Consider the following 15,000-nt stretch of genomic DNA (forward strand, 5'->3'; position numbering starts at 1 on the left):
TAACCGCCACACACACACACACATACACACACACACACACACACACACACACACACACACACACACACACACACACACACACACACACACACACACACGCCATTTCTATCCCTGCTGCAACAGCTGATAACAGTAGGCCTCAATTAGTTCAATGGTAACCCGACTTTTAATTGTATTATGAATACTCATCCAGTTTATAGGATATTAAATAAATTAGATTAATACATTTAGATATGTAGAATTACTTGTATAATAGGAACGCTGATCCCAGGGTAAAACAGTGCTACTATTACTGTGTTGGTGTGTGTTGGTGTGTGCGTGTACGTGTGCGTGTGCGTGTGTGTCTAGGGGGGGGATTGGCCACATGCCTAGTGATTGATGAGTGATAAGAATACTTTTTCCAGCTCAGCTGGGACAGTGTGTCATGGTCTGGGCCCTTCCAGTGTGATAACCACAACAGATTCCTCTGTCAGCCTCTCTGTCAGACTGTCTCTCTGTCAGACTGAAGGCCTGGCTCCAGGCCACATTTACTTCAGTGAGACCCCCTCCCCCAGCTTCCTGCCACACACAGAAAACGTAACCCGACACACCTCAGGATGACATGGAAAGGTTGGAGATAGATCTCAAAAAGTAGAACAGTTCAAAGATTCGTCTCCCAGTGTCAGTTCGAGCAGAGGCAAACATACTTCAATCTCACTTATTTCAGTTAGTGCTCATTTTTGGCAGCAGATCTCTGGCTAGCTGATAAGTTAACTCTCTCTCTCTCCCACACACACACACACACACACACACACACACACACACACACACACACACACACACACACACACACACACACACACACACACACACACACACACACACACACACACACACATAAGGCTTCCACGCATATCCATGCAGCTACACATGTATAAGCATGCACGCATACATGCACACACAAACGAACACACACGCATACACACACGCACAAACACGTATGCACCCACATGTAACTCACACATGCACACATACGCGAACACACAGGCACAAACACGCATGCACACACACAAACGCTCAAACTCACATACTTTTGGCCACAAGCTGTATTATTCTGTAGTAAGCAGAAGGGCAGCAGTTTTCTTATTCTGGATGCAACTGTGGTTTCACTGAAGGTTCTAGTCACCACACACACATTAGAATGTTATCACTGCCAACATTTTCTTCTTTCCTGTGAAAGGAGAGATTGATATGCAGACCTACTATGATAGATATTGCAGGTGAACAGGATGTTTTTATTTGCATTAAAGGGATTTGTGTGTGTGTGTGTGTGTGTGTGTGTGTGTGTGTGTGTGTGTGTGTGTGTGTGTGTGTGTGTGTGTGTGTGTGTGTGTGTGTGTGTGTGTGTGTGTGTGTGTGTGTGTGTGTGTGTGTGCACGGTGTGGGTCCATTGCTTTCCCCCCACCTGTCTCCCTGTCCATTTCCTCCCCTCACAGCTGTTTTAGACATTTCCTCCTCCCATGTGTTTTTCTACATCTATGTGTGTGTGTGTTTGTGTGTTTGTGCGTTCATGTGTGTGAGTGTGTAAAAATATGTATTTATGTAGCCAAACCAAAATAGGCTTCTCAAGGTACCAGTGTCTAGTTGTGGAGCCACATGGGGCCGGTGCTACTGTAACCGACATTCAACAAGAGAGTTCAACATGCAGCATTAGTGGGAGATACTCAGTGTTCACATAGGCCTCTGTGTTTGACCTGGGACATGACAATGAGTATTGTTATGTTCAGCTAAGTGGCATATTTGATTAAGACAAATACAGTGGTGCACGGTCCAAGCATTCAAACCTTTTAGAGATTTTAGAAACATTTCAATACAGACCATGTACTATCCATGTTATCAATTAGGCATGTTGGATTACTGCATGCAGAACATTGTTATCGTTTACATTACATTTGATCAAATCTTTTAATACCTGACCACCTATAGGTAACTCTATGGTAAACATGTACCCTATTGAGATATGCTTTTGAATTTTCTAATGGTCCATCTTTTGTTCTTTCCCCAGGAGAGCTCTATTGCTCTGCACAGTTCTCTACTGTACTTGTTACCTAGGTCTCGCCCAAGTACACTCTGAAGGTAAGTCCCAAGCTCTCCTCCGGCTCTCTCTACCATCTTATATGGACGCAAATCACTGCCATAATGTTCTGAATTGTATATGAAATGTATATGGAAATGTAAACCCACGATAACAATTACTCATATTCAAGTGCTAAAAATAAGGAAGAGAAAATCCAATCCATAAAAGTTTTAGCTGAAATACCAGGGCCTTCAAAACCCCTGTGAGTTTGATTATACATGACTGACAACAACCGGACAATTGACCCGATAGCCATCCTTCTCTCTGTTGGCCGTCGCTGGGTTTAATTGTCATGCAGGTTTCGTTGATCACATGACTGACTGACACCGCTCTGGTTGGCCGGTAGTGAATTTGATTGCACTCAGTCTTTCACAAGGTGATTTCAATGGGAATAAATTCAGTTGACTTTGTTTAAATGGGATAATATTTCAGTTTTATGAATTCAATTGTGTTTTTAACTAAATGTAATGGCTTCTAAAATTCAAAACATTATGGCAGTGATTTTCTGCCATTAACTAAAACTCTTCTTCTATGTTTTTATGTATGCATGATTTTTGTGGTGATCTCTTTAGGGGCTAATTTGCTTTATTGTTACTTGTTGTTCACGATGCACCCATATTAACACACACAGCTTTGGAATTCATGTTGAACTCGGTTTCTGTGGCCATAAATGTTGTATCAGACAGTAGGATGAGAAACATAACATCAGAAGTTAAAGGATGGTTCAATTTCATCCAATGGAGAAAGAGCTTTTTTATGAAAAATAAATAAAAATCTGTTGATATGATTTTTTGTACATTTGCAGTATCAGTAACAGTATCAGTCAAAACATTGTATCATTCAATATACAAGTATATTGAATGATACAATGTTTTGACTGCTATCGTATTAAACGAAAATAGCAAAGAAGGGGATATTGGCCGAGGGCTACAGTGGGAGAGCACATCGAGGAGTTGAATATCCATTAGGGCAGTAAGTCATTCACTCTCAGCCCTCGCCTTGTCCTGTCTGTGCGTAGCTTATCAACATCAAACAAAGGGTTCATCTAAGTTGTTTTGCTCACACCATGAATTCAAACGTGTGACAGAAAGACTGTTTAAGTCAGTGGGAACATGTGTAGATTAAGGGCTGACCCACTGGCCCAGAATGAAGATCTCAGCACATCAGTCTGACTTTGTTTGTGTGTGTGTATGTGTGTGCGTGTCCATGTGTGTGTGTGTCCAAGACTATTTCCCCAAATGCGTTCAACGTGGAACTGCAGTGCAAGCCAAGTCAAAACAAAAAGCACTTATTTTCTTTCAAAGAGAGACAATGTACCAACAAGTCCTCTAAGACACGACCAAGCTTAGATGAGCTTTATTGAGTAAAGACCACACAGAAGAATGCAGTGGGGGGCCATAAGGTCTTTACATACGACCGCACTCTGTTTTCAACCCCACTTTATGGCGCTCCAATGCTTTGGACCCATGGAAAGTCTTTCAGTCTCGTACATTTCTTGCTGGATCCACACTTAGCATGCTCTATAACAAATACAATGCAGTCTAGGTTGTGCCTTTTCATCACACTACATAAAAAAGATTCAACACTTCAAATAAACATTAAATGAACTGTTGAACTTTGCGATAGAAACCATTGAACCTTTTGCTCTTTGGTGCTGTGCTACCCAATCTAATAAGTTGTGTGAGTGTTTTTTACTCAAGCCAATGTCTGAAGTCCCATAGGACAAACCCTTCGTCTCTCTACTTCTTCTTCTTTCTCTTCTTCAACCTACCAATTATTTTCCCATCCGGTAAACACTGTATCATCCTATCAGCACAGAGATCCACACTCACTGCCAAATACAGGCAAGTTCATGTCTCCCTATGCACAGCCGTAAACACAATGCAAATTGAAGAGTGCCGATAGAGCGAGAAGGATTGCTGTTTGTAATTCCAACACGCTGATGTCATTGACTTACCTACTCAGTAACTCATGCACACATGTCTGCGAGAGATTGGAAATTGTTGCCACTGTGAGGTGGTCAAAGGTTGAGTTTGCAAGCACACTTGCCTCAGCCCTTCCTTGGCTACTAAGTAACACATGATTATTGTTATACAATGGCCATCTCCTTTCTAAATTGAACAATGTCATCTTTAGTTTGAACCCATACGATTCATACTTTAATGTTTTAACTTTAACTTTAACTATTTTTCACCTTGGTTGGACAGCTATAAATTGAATGCCCGAAAAATGTCCCTCAAAAAGAATGTAACAGACCAATTATTACCATTGATTTGTGCAAATGTCGGATTCACTTTGTGTCCAAGCCTATTATTTCAGCACGCTACAACTATCAGCGACATGTTGAAGTGTTAATTAAATATCCATCATGAGGTGGGAGGCGGGGAAGCGGTGGTGAGGAAGAGGATGAGGAAGATTAGGATGAAGATAAAGGAGAAGAGGTGTTGTTATAATAACAGCTGCTGATAAAGTATTTGTTACTCTAATGAGAACAGTTTATTAGCATTTAATTGGCATCGCTCACACTACAAGCAAAAATGGCATACCCTACCCTAACCCTAACAGATGAGTAGAAATCACATGGAATGCGATATTTTCTATTCTGATTTAGGCCACTTTCATAGGTTATCCTAAATCAGATACAGGTCTGATATGTTGCCCTGAGACATCAGTAAGATCATATGAGAATTCATGCTATTGGTTTTAGTGAAGCCATGATCCTCATGATCTCACCAGTCCGGCCTTCCACATCCATACACATCCTAACGGAAGTTGTAGCCATTGCTCAATAAAACACAATCATTATCATCTGTTGAATTTGCTGTCTTCCACTGCACATTAACCTATGAATGAAGCCATAAACGTTGCCTCTATGTTTATTCTATGTTTATATCTGTGTGACAGAGTGTTGCTTTTGTAACATATTTGTGGTTGCTTGTTATGCTGTTTTGCTCATCAGTTTTGACTGTGACCAGTTTGCGCTGAAACGTTATGACCACATTAAGAAGGTGATTTCAACAGCCAGAACACAAACTCTGATCTGAGCGGTAAATCTAAATTGAGCACTTGTGCCAATGTGACCAGAGCAGTGCAGGTATTTCTGATTCATGCAGAGCAACATTTAATTGGTACATAAAAGATAATATTACGTAAATTATTACCATATTTAGTCTTCTCTTGCCTTCATGATTAACTACCAAAACTCGTTGAAGACATTATATAAATTATGTCATATACCATTTTATATTCTTTTAGCATTAATTTTATTCAGATACAGATGAGAACACTCTTTTTTTACCTCTAGTCTAATTTTCCTTTTTGCCTGAAAAGGGGAAACAATCCTGCACTTCATTGCTTTGGCTATGCACATGGGAACATGTAGGAAAATTGGCTGATACCCCACTGCAGTCATACAAGCCCCCACTTGTCGTTTTTAGGGAAAACCCATAACGCCTCCCTTTTTGCCTATATATTTAATACAGTAGATCTAGTCTGACATAATCGAATAAAAGCTTTAAGCGGTAAAATCTGAAAATGAACCGCTTAAAACTTCATGGTCCGATTCTGGACACATTTTTGATTTCACTCGAACCTATTGATTCTCTGACAATTATGTGGAATTTTAATTGCCTTCCTGCTTCATCCATGCTCATCCTCCATCCGTTTTTCTGTAATGTGGAAGTTAAACATGTTTAAATTAAACATGTTGAACTTACCTGTTTGAGGGTATGTGTTTTGTTTGACTATTGTGGTTATTCTAGTGATAAGTTGTTGTCTTGTGATGCCCACCACGCCTATGAACATGATTTTAATGTTCTTTTCCACAGCACGCAGCTCTGTGCTTTGGTTAATGCACACTACTTCTGCTCTAACACCTCTATCTTCTTCTCCTTCAGATGTGGACATCCTTCAAAAGCTGGGGCTCAAGGGAGAGAAGGCGTCACGCTCACTTCCAGCTGGAGTCATCCCGTTCCGATCTGGGATCATCCTCACCCAGCGGGCGCAGGTCGAGGCCCCGCTCCTCTCCGTTCTGCCGGCCGGCGTCTGGCCCGACCTGCTGATGGTCCTCAGTGTACGCTCGCACCGCGTCAACAGCGCCTTCGTCTTCAGCCTGCTCTCGGCTCGCAACAAGCTCCTCCTGGGACTGCAGCTCGGCCAGCCTGGTCAGCTGCTCCTCCACACAGGGCCCAGGACCTCGGTGTCGCTGCCCTATGACCCCCATGACGGCCAGTGGCACCAACTGGCCGTTGGATTGAGCGGAAATAGGGCGACTCTATATGCCTCCTGCGGAGAGCAGAGTGTCCACGCAGACTTTAAGTGGGAGGGTGAGGGCGAGGGGCTCGCTCAAGAACTCCAGGGCTCCTTCTTGCTTGGGAAAAGCAGCCATCAGCAGACCTTGGCACAGTTTGAAGGAGCCATCTGCCAGTTCGACCTGATACCCTCTGCGCAGGCAGCTTACAACTACTGCAAATACATTAAGAAACAATGCAGGGAAGCAGACACATACAGGCCTAACCTCCTTCCCCTCATGCCCATCCTCCCCCGGGAAAACGTCAATAAAACAAGTACGCCAACCGCCCCTGGTCTTCAGGATGGGGTACGAAGGACCCCGGGGTTGAGTCTGGCCCGGAGTGTGGCTGCCGCTGCCTCTGCCGTCAGATACGTAGACCCGATCCTCCCCACAAAACCCAGACCCAACAAGACGACCGCCACTCCAACGGTGCGTGGAACGGTGGCCCCGGTCACAGCCCATGCCAGGCTCTTCTCCCCTCCCCCCAAGACCCGGTCCCAAAGTGTCACAGCCCCACTGAGGGCCAAAGTAACCCAGATTAAACCCTACCCACCCAAAGGCTCTACTCCCAAGGTCGCTAAGCCCACCCCACCAAAACCAACCCGGCACAGCAATTTTGGGAAAACCACAGCGGGAACGACTCACAAGAAAAAGCCTTCTGTTTCTGTAACCGCTAGCACCAAGCCCCTCAAGAAGAAAACAGAACCAAACCAAGTATCCGTCCCAAAGAAACCGACAACCCCGGCCAAAAAGCCATCGCCAAAGTCTAAGTGGACCACCGCCAAATCCCGTCCATCCAGACTGACACCTGCCAAAGCCAACTCATCTCGAGTCGCCCCTTCTAAAGCAGCCTTTGCCAAACCTAAACCATCCAATCCCAGTATCTCAAAAACCAACCCGTCCAATACCATCAAGCCAACCAAATCGGTCACCACCCCTCCAAATCTGATGAAGACCACCACCACCTCTCCCGTAACCCAGCGCCCAACCAGGGGGTCCTATTCCCTGGTGACCCTGCCTGCTACTGCCGGCTTCCAGAGTTGGGACGTACCACCCACCCAGTTCTCCTTGCTAGCAGGACCTCCGGGGCTGAAGGGAGAGCCTGGCCCACCAGTAAGATGCTTTGCACACAGTCACCCTACAACATGCATGTGTGTGTACATAAATGTTTGAGCATGTATGAAGCTTAGTTGGTGGTTTTCTTTAGGGCTCTCTGGTACCCTGATAGTAAGACTGTGTGCTGGATATTCATGTCAGGAGAATCAGTTCAGACACTTAAAGTCAGTGGTGTAGCAAAGAGGTAAAAGTAGAACATGATCCATATGCTGGAAGACACAGGTGCTGGATCGCCACCGCACACACACACACACACACACACGCACACACACACACACACACACACACACACACACACACACACACACACACACACACACACACACACACACACACACACACACACACACACACTACAACAGCTGAAACTAAATCCCCTATTGTGGGATTTGGTCAAGGATTATCATATCAATTAATATGCATTTCATTCACACACACACACACACACACACACAATCATCCCAACCCCTGTCTCAAGGCTACATCACTACCTTATGTATCTCCTTCCAAACCCCCCATTTTCAATCACTGCTCCCTCCCTCTCCTCCCTTTCCTCGCCCTCCCACCACTCTAAGTCCAGTCATTTTATGAAAAAAGGACAAACAATTTGCAACAGAAGCAAACTCAACTGATTTTGTATCCTCAATATGTCCCGAGTATGGAAAAATGCCCAGAAGAATCCATTAGGGGAAAAAAAAATTCCCAAATATAGCCTTCATTTTCATAGGCCTGTTCATTCTTCTACTCAAAATTTTCACGGTGACATCTGAATGTTAAATGTTTACCCTATTCACGTGAGAAATATAATGATTAGGCGTATGAATACATTTACATTTAGGGCATTTAGCAGACACTTTTATCCAAAGCGACTTACAATAAGTACATTTGTCACTCATAAGAAGTGAAACAATATATCGCTGTCAGTACAGTAAAGATGTTCATAGAACCAAGTGCAAGTACTAACAATCGCTAGGCTAACCCATTCCCCGTGTACAGCAATGACAGCAGCTACTGCAGATGCGTACAATAAGTGCGTACATTAAGTGCCAGGAAGTACAACATTCAATGGTGGCCGGAAGGGGCTGGGTGGCTATACAGAGTCGAGGTGAACTCCGAACAGGTCCGTTTTGAGTCTTTTGCGGAAGCTGGTGAGCGACTCTGCGATCCTGCATGCGTTCCACCACTGAGGTCCCAAAACAGAAAAGTTGTGACTTTGCTGACGACCTTTGCTTGCTCTCAGCATTGGCGGTACCAGATGTCCAGCTGAGGTAGTTGAGTGGAGGGATCGAGCTCGGGTGTGTGGCTTGACCAACGCTTGGAGGTAGGCAGGGGCAGTTCCATTGCCTGCCTTGTATGCTAGTACCATCATCTTGAATCTGATGCGAGCTACTACAGGGAGCCAGTGGAGGTCCCGGAAGAGGGGGGTCACATGGGAGAACTTAGGTAGGTTGAACACGAGGCGCGCTGCCACATTCTGGATGCGCTGCAAAGGTTTAATCACAGTGGCAGGGAGTCCAGCCAGGAGGGAGTTGCAGTAGTCGAGGCGGGAGATGACCAGTGATTGGACTAGAAGCTGAGCTGATTCCCTTGTGAGGAAGGGCCGGATCCTGTGGATGTTATAAAGTGCAAATCTGCAGGATCGGGCCACCGCGGTGATGTTTGTGGTGCAGCAGAACTGATGTCCAGTACCACACCGAGGTTTCTGGCAGTTGGAGAAGGAGATACAGTGATGTTCTCAACAGTGACCAGTAAGTCCATGTGTGGGCAATCTTTCCCTGGCATTAGGAGGAGCTCATTCTTGTTGAGGTTAAGCCTCAGGTGATGGGCAGTTGTGGTGACGTCTGCCAGACATTCGGATATGCTTGTTGCAATCAGGGCGTCATCAGCGTAGCAGTGATGAAAAGCAGTGGAAAAGCTGTGTGATGTAATTACAGAGACCAGAGATTTGGTATAGAGGGAGAACAGAAGAGGCCCCAGTACAGAGCCTTGAGGGACACCAGTTTCAAGCGTGCAAGGTTTGGACAAGGAGCCATTCCATGTTACATGATAAGTGCGATTCGTCAGGTAGGATGTGAACCAGGAAAGGGCAGATTCAGCAATGCCAAGTTCGGCGAGAGTGGCAAGGAGGATCTGGTGGTTAACCGGGTCAAATGCTGTGGACAGGTTAAGGAGAATGAGAACCGATGAGAGGGACGAGGCTCTGGCAGCACGGAGGGACTCAGTCACCGCGAGGAGAGCCGTCTCAGTGGAGTGTGCCTTCTTGAAGCCTGACTGGTGAGGGTCAAGCAGGTTGTTAGATGAGAGATAGGAGGACAGTTGGTTAGCTATGGCATGTTCCAGTGTTTTTGAGAGGAATGAAAGAAGAGATACCGGTCTGTAATTCTGGATGTCGGTGGTATCAAGGGTCGGTTTTTTGAGGAGAGGCTTTATTCTTGCAGTCTTGAAAGATGCTGGAACAATGCCTGAAGTGAGGGAGGAGATGATGAGCGTGGTGGGTAATGGCAGGATGTCGCTCGAGACAGCCTGGAGGAGAGAGGAAGGGATAGTGTCAAGGGGTCAGGTGGTGGCATGGTTAGATGTTATTATCCTGTTGACCGCGTCGGAGGTGAGAGGGATAAATTGAGTAAAGACAGAGGGGGGGATGGGAGGGGGGAGGATGGTGGCAGGGATGAAAGAGGAGCTAATGTCCTTTACCTTCTGGGTAAAGTAGGTAACAAAGTCATCAGCAGTGAGGCAGGAGGAAAACAGTTTCCTGGGGTTTGAGGCAGAGGAGATGATTTTGGTCCGCTAGAAGGCAGATTTGGCTGTTGACACAGTGGAAGAGAAATCAGAGAGAAGGAAAAGATAGTGAGATGGATCATTAGGACAGTCTGATCTCTTCCATTTCCTCTCAGCTGCCCGCAACTCTGCTCTATAAGTCCGCAGAGATTCGGACAGCCAAGGAGGGGGGAGTGAGGGTCGCGCAGGTCACGAGTGGAAGTGCCATTTTCAGGAAAGCAGCAGAGAAGGGCATCCATCTCGTCGTAGAAGTCACGAAGGGGACCTGGAGGACGGTAGATCACCACAATGAAGAGCTTGATGGGAAGGGTGACAGTGACAGCGTGGAATTCCAATGCAGATCTGGCCATGTGTTCTAGTGGAAGGACCTGGTCCTGGTAGGACCACTTCGGCGAGATGAGGAGTACGGTCCCTCCTCCTCGCCCTGATGGTCTTGCAATGTGTGAGAATGAATAGACGGTGGAGAGGGCAGCAGGAGTGGCAGAGTTATCTGGAGTGATCCAAGTCTCTGTCAGGGCCAGAAAGTGGAGGGTCATGAGGGACGCGTAGGCCGAAATGGAGTCTGCCTTCTTGACCGATGATTGACAGTTCCAGAGTCCTCCCATCACTTCAGCGTCAGTGTAGGCAAGGGTCAGTGGATGGCACAGATTGGATGGGTTGCTGCGCCGAGCAGAGGATCTATGGTGGCGTCGTCTATGAGTGGAAATCCTGACGATTTGTGAAGTACGGCACATAGCTTCAATCATGGTGGCTTTCCTGGTCTTCCTCGAGGGACTCCCACAGAGAGACTCCCTTAGTCTTCGTTTGCTGGGTGCTGACGCTGATATTAGCTAGCCTTTAAATGCACATGGTAGCTCAGGCAGCTTTAGCTCCGCCCAGCAATCCAGCCTATTGTTGTCACCTTGTGACTGAAACTAGCATCAACGACCTCTTATTAACGGCAGGGTTAAAGTTAGTACAACCAATTGTAATGCTAAACACTAGAGTTCTTAGACTCAAGACTTACCTACAGCCAGTTATGAGACAACCTTCTTAAAGACAAATATATTGGGTGTTTTCCGAAACTTTCCTCTACTGGGATTCTTAGGGGATTTTTTCCTTACTCAGGACATATTGAGGATACAAAATCAGTTGAGTTTGCTTCTGTTGCAATTTCTTCCAGGTTGACCCCCATTTTCGCTTAAAATGACTGGAATATCTCCTCCTCCCTCTCCTCCTCCCTCTCCTCCTCCCTATCCTCCACCCTCTCCTCCTCCCTCTCCTCCTCCCTATTCTCCATGTGGTTGAGTTAAGGCAAGGGGTAGAGGTGGGGTTGGGGGGGGGCATGTGGTTGAGTTAAGGTAAGGGGTAGGGGGGCCCATGTGGGTGGCTCCCTGCTGTGTGGCCCCTGCCTCTCTCCAGCTGATAGGGCAGCAGGGATAGGGGCCCTGTCGTGCTGATGAGGGCACTGGGGCAATCATTGGACCTGAAGGGGGGATGTTTGGAGGGGAAAGCTAAATGAGACATGAGAAATTAGACATCCAAATTCTTGGAACAAATGATAGTGTGCGACCCGACGTGATGGGCTCCATGTTGGCGGAAAAGGGTGAATAGAGAAGAACAGAGCGGCTACGACTGGGCCGTGGTTTTACATAATGTAAATGCTGAAATAGTATATTTTTGAATTACTTCCAGTAGCAGTGAATGTTTTTCCATAAATCTTTTGAATTGACTCTAAAGGATCTTAAGTACAGCTTTTGAAAGAGGAGCACACTAACAAGCTTTCTCTCAGCCGCCATACCGATCACCAGACTTAATGTAGTAGAACAGTAAGCTACTGTGGCACCTCCTCCCAAGGCAAAGAAAAGACCCCAACGTGCTACAGGATGAGGTGGGCCTCCGGCTCCTCTCCCCCGCTGCCGAGCTCCCGGCCTGGGCCAGACCCTCCAGGCCTAGCCTTGACGTGCCAGGTCTGACGCCTTGTCGTCTTCACATCAGATTCCTGTCACAGAGGGCGAGTGAGGGTCATGCAGCCCACTTTCAAAGCAGGTTCAGGGGTCAAAGCGCAGTAAACACCCGCCCTCCTTCCCACCCCCGCGGTGACGAGGGAGAGAGAGAGGGAGACAGAGAGAGAGGGAGAGAGAGAGGGAGAGAGGGGGAGAGAGAGAGAGAGAGGGAGAGAGAGAGGGAGAGAGAGGGAGAGAGAGAGGGAGACAGAGAGAGAGGGAGAGAGAGAGGGAGAGAGGGGGAGAGAGAGAGAGAGAGGGAGAGAGAGAGAGAGAGAGAGAGGGAGAGAGAGAGGGAGAGAGAGGGAGAGAGAGGGAGAGAGAGAGAGAGAGAGAGAGAGAGAGAGAGAGAGAGAGAGAGAGGAGAGAGAGAGAGAGAGAGAGAGAGAGAGAGAGAGAGAGAGAGAGAGAGATGTGAGATGGGGCTGCTAGTGATGGTAGCTGTTATTCACTGTTGCCTGTCCATCTATCTGTCTGTCTGTCTGTCTGTCTGTTTATTTTCGTTAAAATTATGAAAATGCCACTACTCATCTGCCATTACACCAGCAAACCACTAATCTCCTTCAACCACAAGCATGAAACAAACACACACACACACACACACACACACACACACACACACACACACACACACACACACACACACACACACACACACACACACACACACACACACACACACACACACACACACACACACACAAACAAAGTTGTATTTCAGTAAGGCACAGTTGATAATAATACACATTCAGTACTCGTGTTATAATCAGTGTCTTGTATGGCTTTAAATTGATACATGACTTTTCTTTTATGAGAGTATATAAAATATACAGGCATTGGAACTTTCTCTGTGTGTGTGTGTGTGTGTGTGTGTGTGTGTGTGTGTGTGTGTGTGTGTGTGTGTGTGTGTGTGTGTGTGTGGGTGTGGGTGTTGGTGTCTGTGTATTTTTGGATGTGGGTATATGTGTGTGTGTGGGGACATGTGCAATGTGTGCGTGTGTGTGTGCATCATAAATCTAAGTATGAATGACTAATAACACCTCTTCGAACTTCACCCCTAGATACATGACAACGTCTATACGTCTTAGCCTGCCTCCTGCTGTTCCCTCCCTTTTCTTTCCTAAATTCCTAAAACCTTAACTCACCCTTTCTTCTTTGAGCATTACTTTAATAAGGAGCACAATGGAATCGTGATTTTTGAATCTGGCTTGAGCGCCAGACTCCAAAAGTAGAAGTTATTTCCAATGGAAAGGCCCCGTGCCTCACCATGTCACTGATTCTCCACGGGCCCCTCTGTGTGTGCCTGATGAACCACCCTTGGCCCCTCAGTGTTGCCATAACAACAGTATTCACCCCTTCTAGAGACACACAGAAGGGCCCTCCCGTCCCGAAGCCAAGCAGGACGTTTAGTGGGTCAGTTTGAGGTAAATAACTCTTACATGATTGCGTAAATAGTTTACAACGCCTGTCGAGCTCTGCAGAAGTAATGGTGAAGACGGAGCTCCCACTGGCTCACCTCACTGCTCTATCACGTATGGAGAGGAGGGAACACCATCTTTTCACTAGTGATAGCATGATAGAAGGCTCCTGCCTTTGGTGCAGACTTCAAGTTATCATGTTGAAGGAACATGAAAAAGAAGGAAACCCATAAGGTAAAAGACATGTCAAAATAGGTCAATAAATAAAGAGAAGAATGGAAAGATGAGAAAGATGGAAACGAGAACAAACAGAGTGAGGGACAGGGAAGGTGGAGGAGGGGTGTGTTGATACTGAGGCTTCCCCTGGGCCACCTGGAACAATAGCGGGATCCTCAGCATAGAGGGGGTCCCATCATGTGTGACACATACCAGACCACACGGCCACATGGGCGCTCAGAGGCAGGGGGGCTGATGCCAAAACATGTGGGTTATTCTGTGTTTCTGTATGTGTCTGTGTGTTGTATGAGTGTGGGGGGGTCTGTGTGTGTGTGTGTGTGTGTGTGTGTGTGTGTGTGTGTGTGTGTGTGTGTGTGTGTGTGTGTGTGTGTGTGTGTGTGTGTGTGTGTGTTTCTATATGTGCGTGTTTGTGTGTTGGGCGAGAGTGGGGGGGACTGTGTGTGTGTGTGTGTGTGTGTGTGTGTGTGTTTGTGTGTGTGTGTGTGTGTGTGTGTGTGTGTGTGTGTGTGTGTGTGTGTGTGTGTGTGTGTGTGTGTGTGTGTGTGCTTTTGCTAATATGTGCATCTCCACTGCTCAAAACGGTAGATTTGCAAACAAAAATCGTCCATCCGTCTAATTAGTGTAATTGCTGGGCCGACAGCAGTCGGTCTGCTTTTATAATCTGAGGTGTCCATCAGCATTCATACACAGGGCCATAGGGCAGATGCAGAGAGACCCTGGCCCAACAGTAGGGCCCCCCAGCAGTAGCCCCCCAGCAGTAGGGACCCCAGCAGTAGGGGCCCCAGCAGTAGGCCCCCCAGCAGTAGGGCCCCCAGCAGTAGGGCCCCCAGCAGTAGGGACCCCAGCAGTAGGGCCCCCCAACAGTAGGGCCCCAGCAGTAGGGACCCCAGCAGTAGGGCCCCCAGCAGTAGGGCCCCCAGTAGTAGGGACCCCAGCAGTAGGGACCCCAGCAGTAGGGCCCCCAGCAGTAGGGGCCCCAGCAGTAGGGGCCAACAGCCCGGTCGGTAGCAGCAGCCCCAACTGTTATTCTTTTCTCCTATTGATCGTCTTTTTTGATGA

The 15,000-nt window shown here is 46.9% G+C and overlaps 1 protein-coding gene across 1 annotated transcript in view; it reads left to right on the forward strand.

Moving 5' to 3' along the window:
- col27a1a (collagen, type XXVII, alpha 1a) overlaps positions 1-15,000 on the forward strand; it is a 67,106-nt gene that overhangs the window by 1,743 nt on the left and 50,363 nt on the right. Inside the window, 2 exon segments of the mRNA XM_030341975.1 lie at positions 2,045-2,115; positions 6,013-7,520. Coding sequence (XP_030197835.1) covers positions 2,045-2,115; positions 6,013-7,520 — 1,579 coding nt within the window.

Source organism: Gadus morhua, chromosome 19, assembly GCF_902167405.1.
Source record: "Gadus morhua chromosome 19, gadMor3.0, whole genome shotgun sequence".
Taxonomy (NCBI): Eukaryota; Metazoa; Chordata; class Actinopteri; order Gadiformes; family Gadidae; genus Gadus; species Gadus morhua.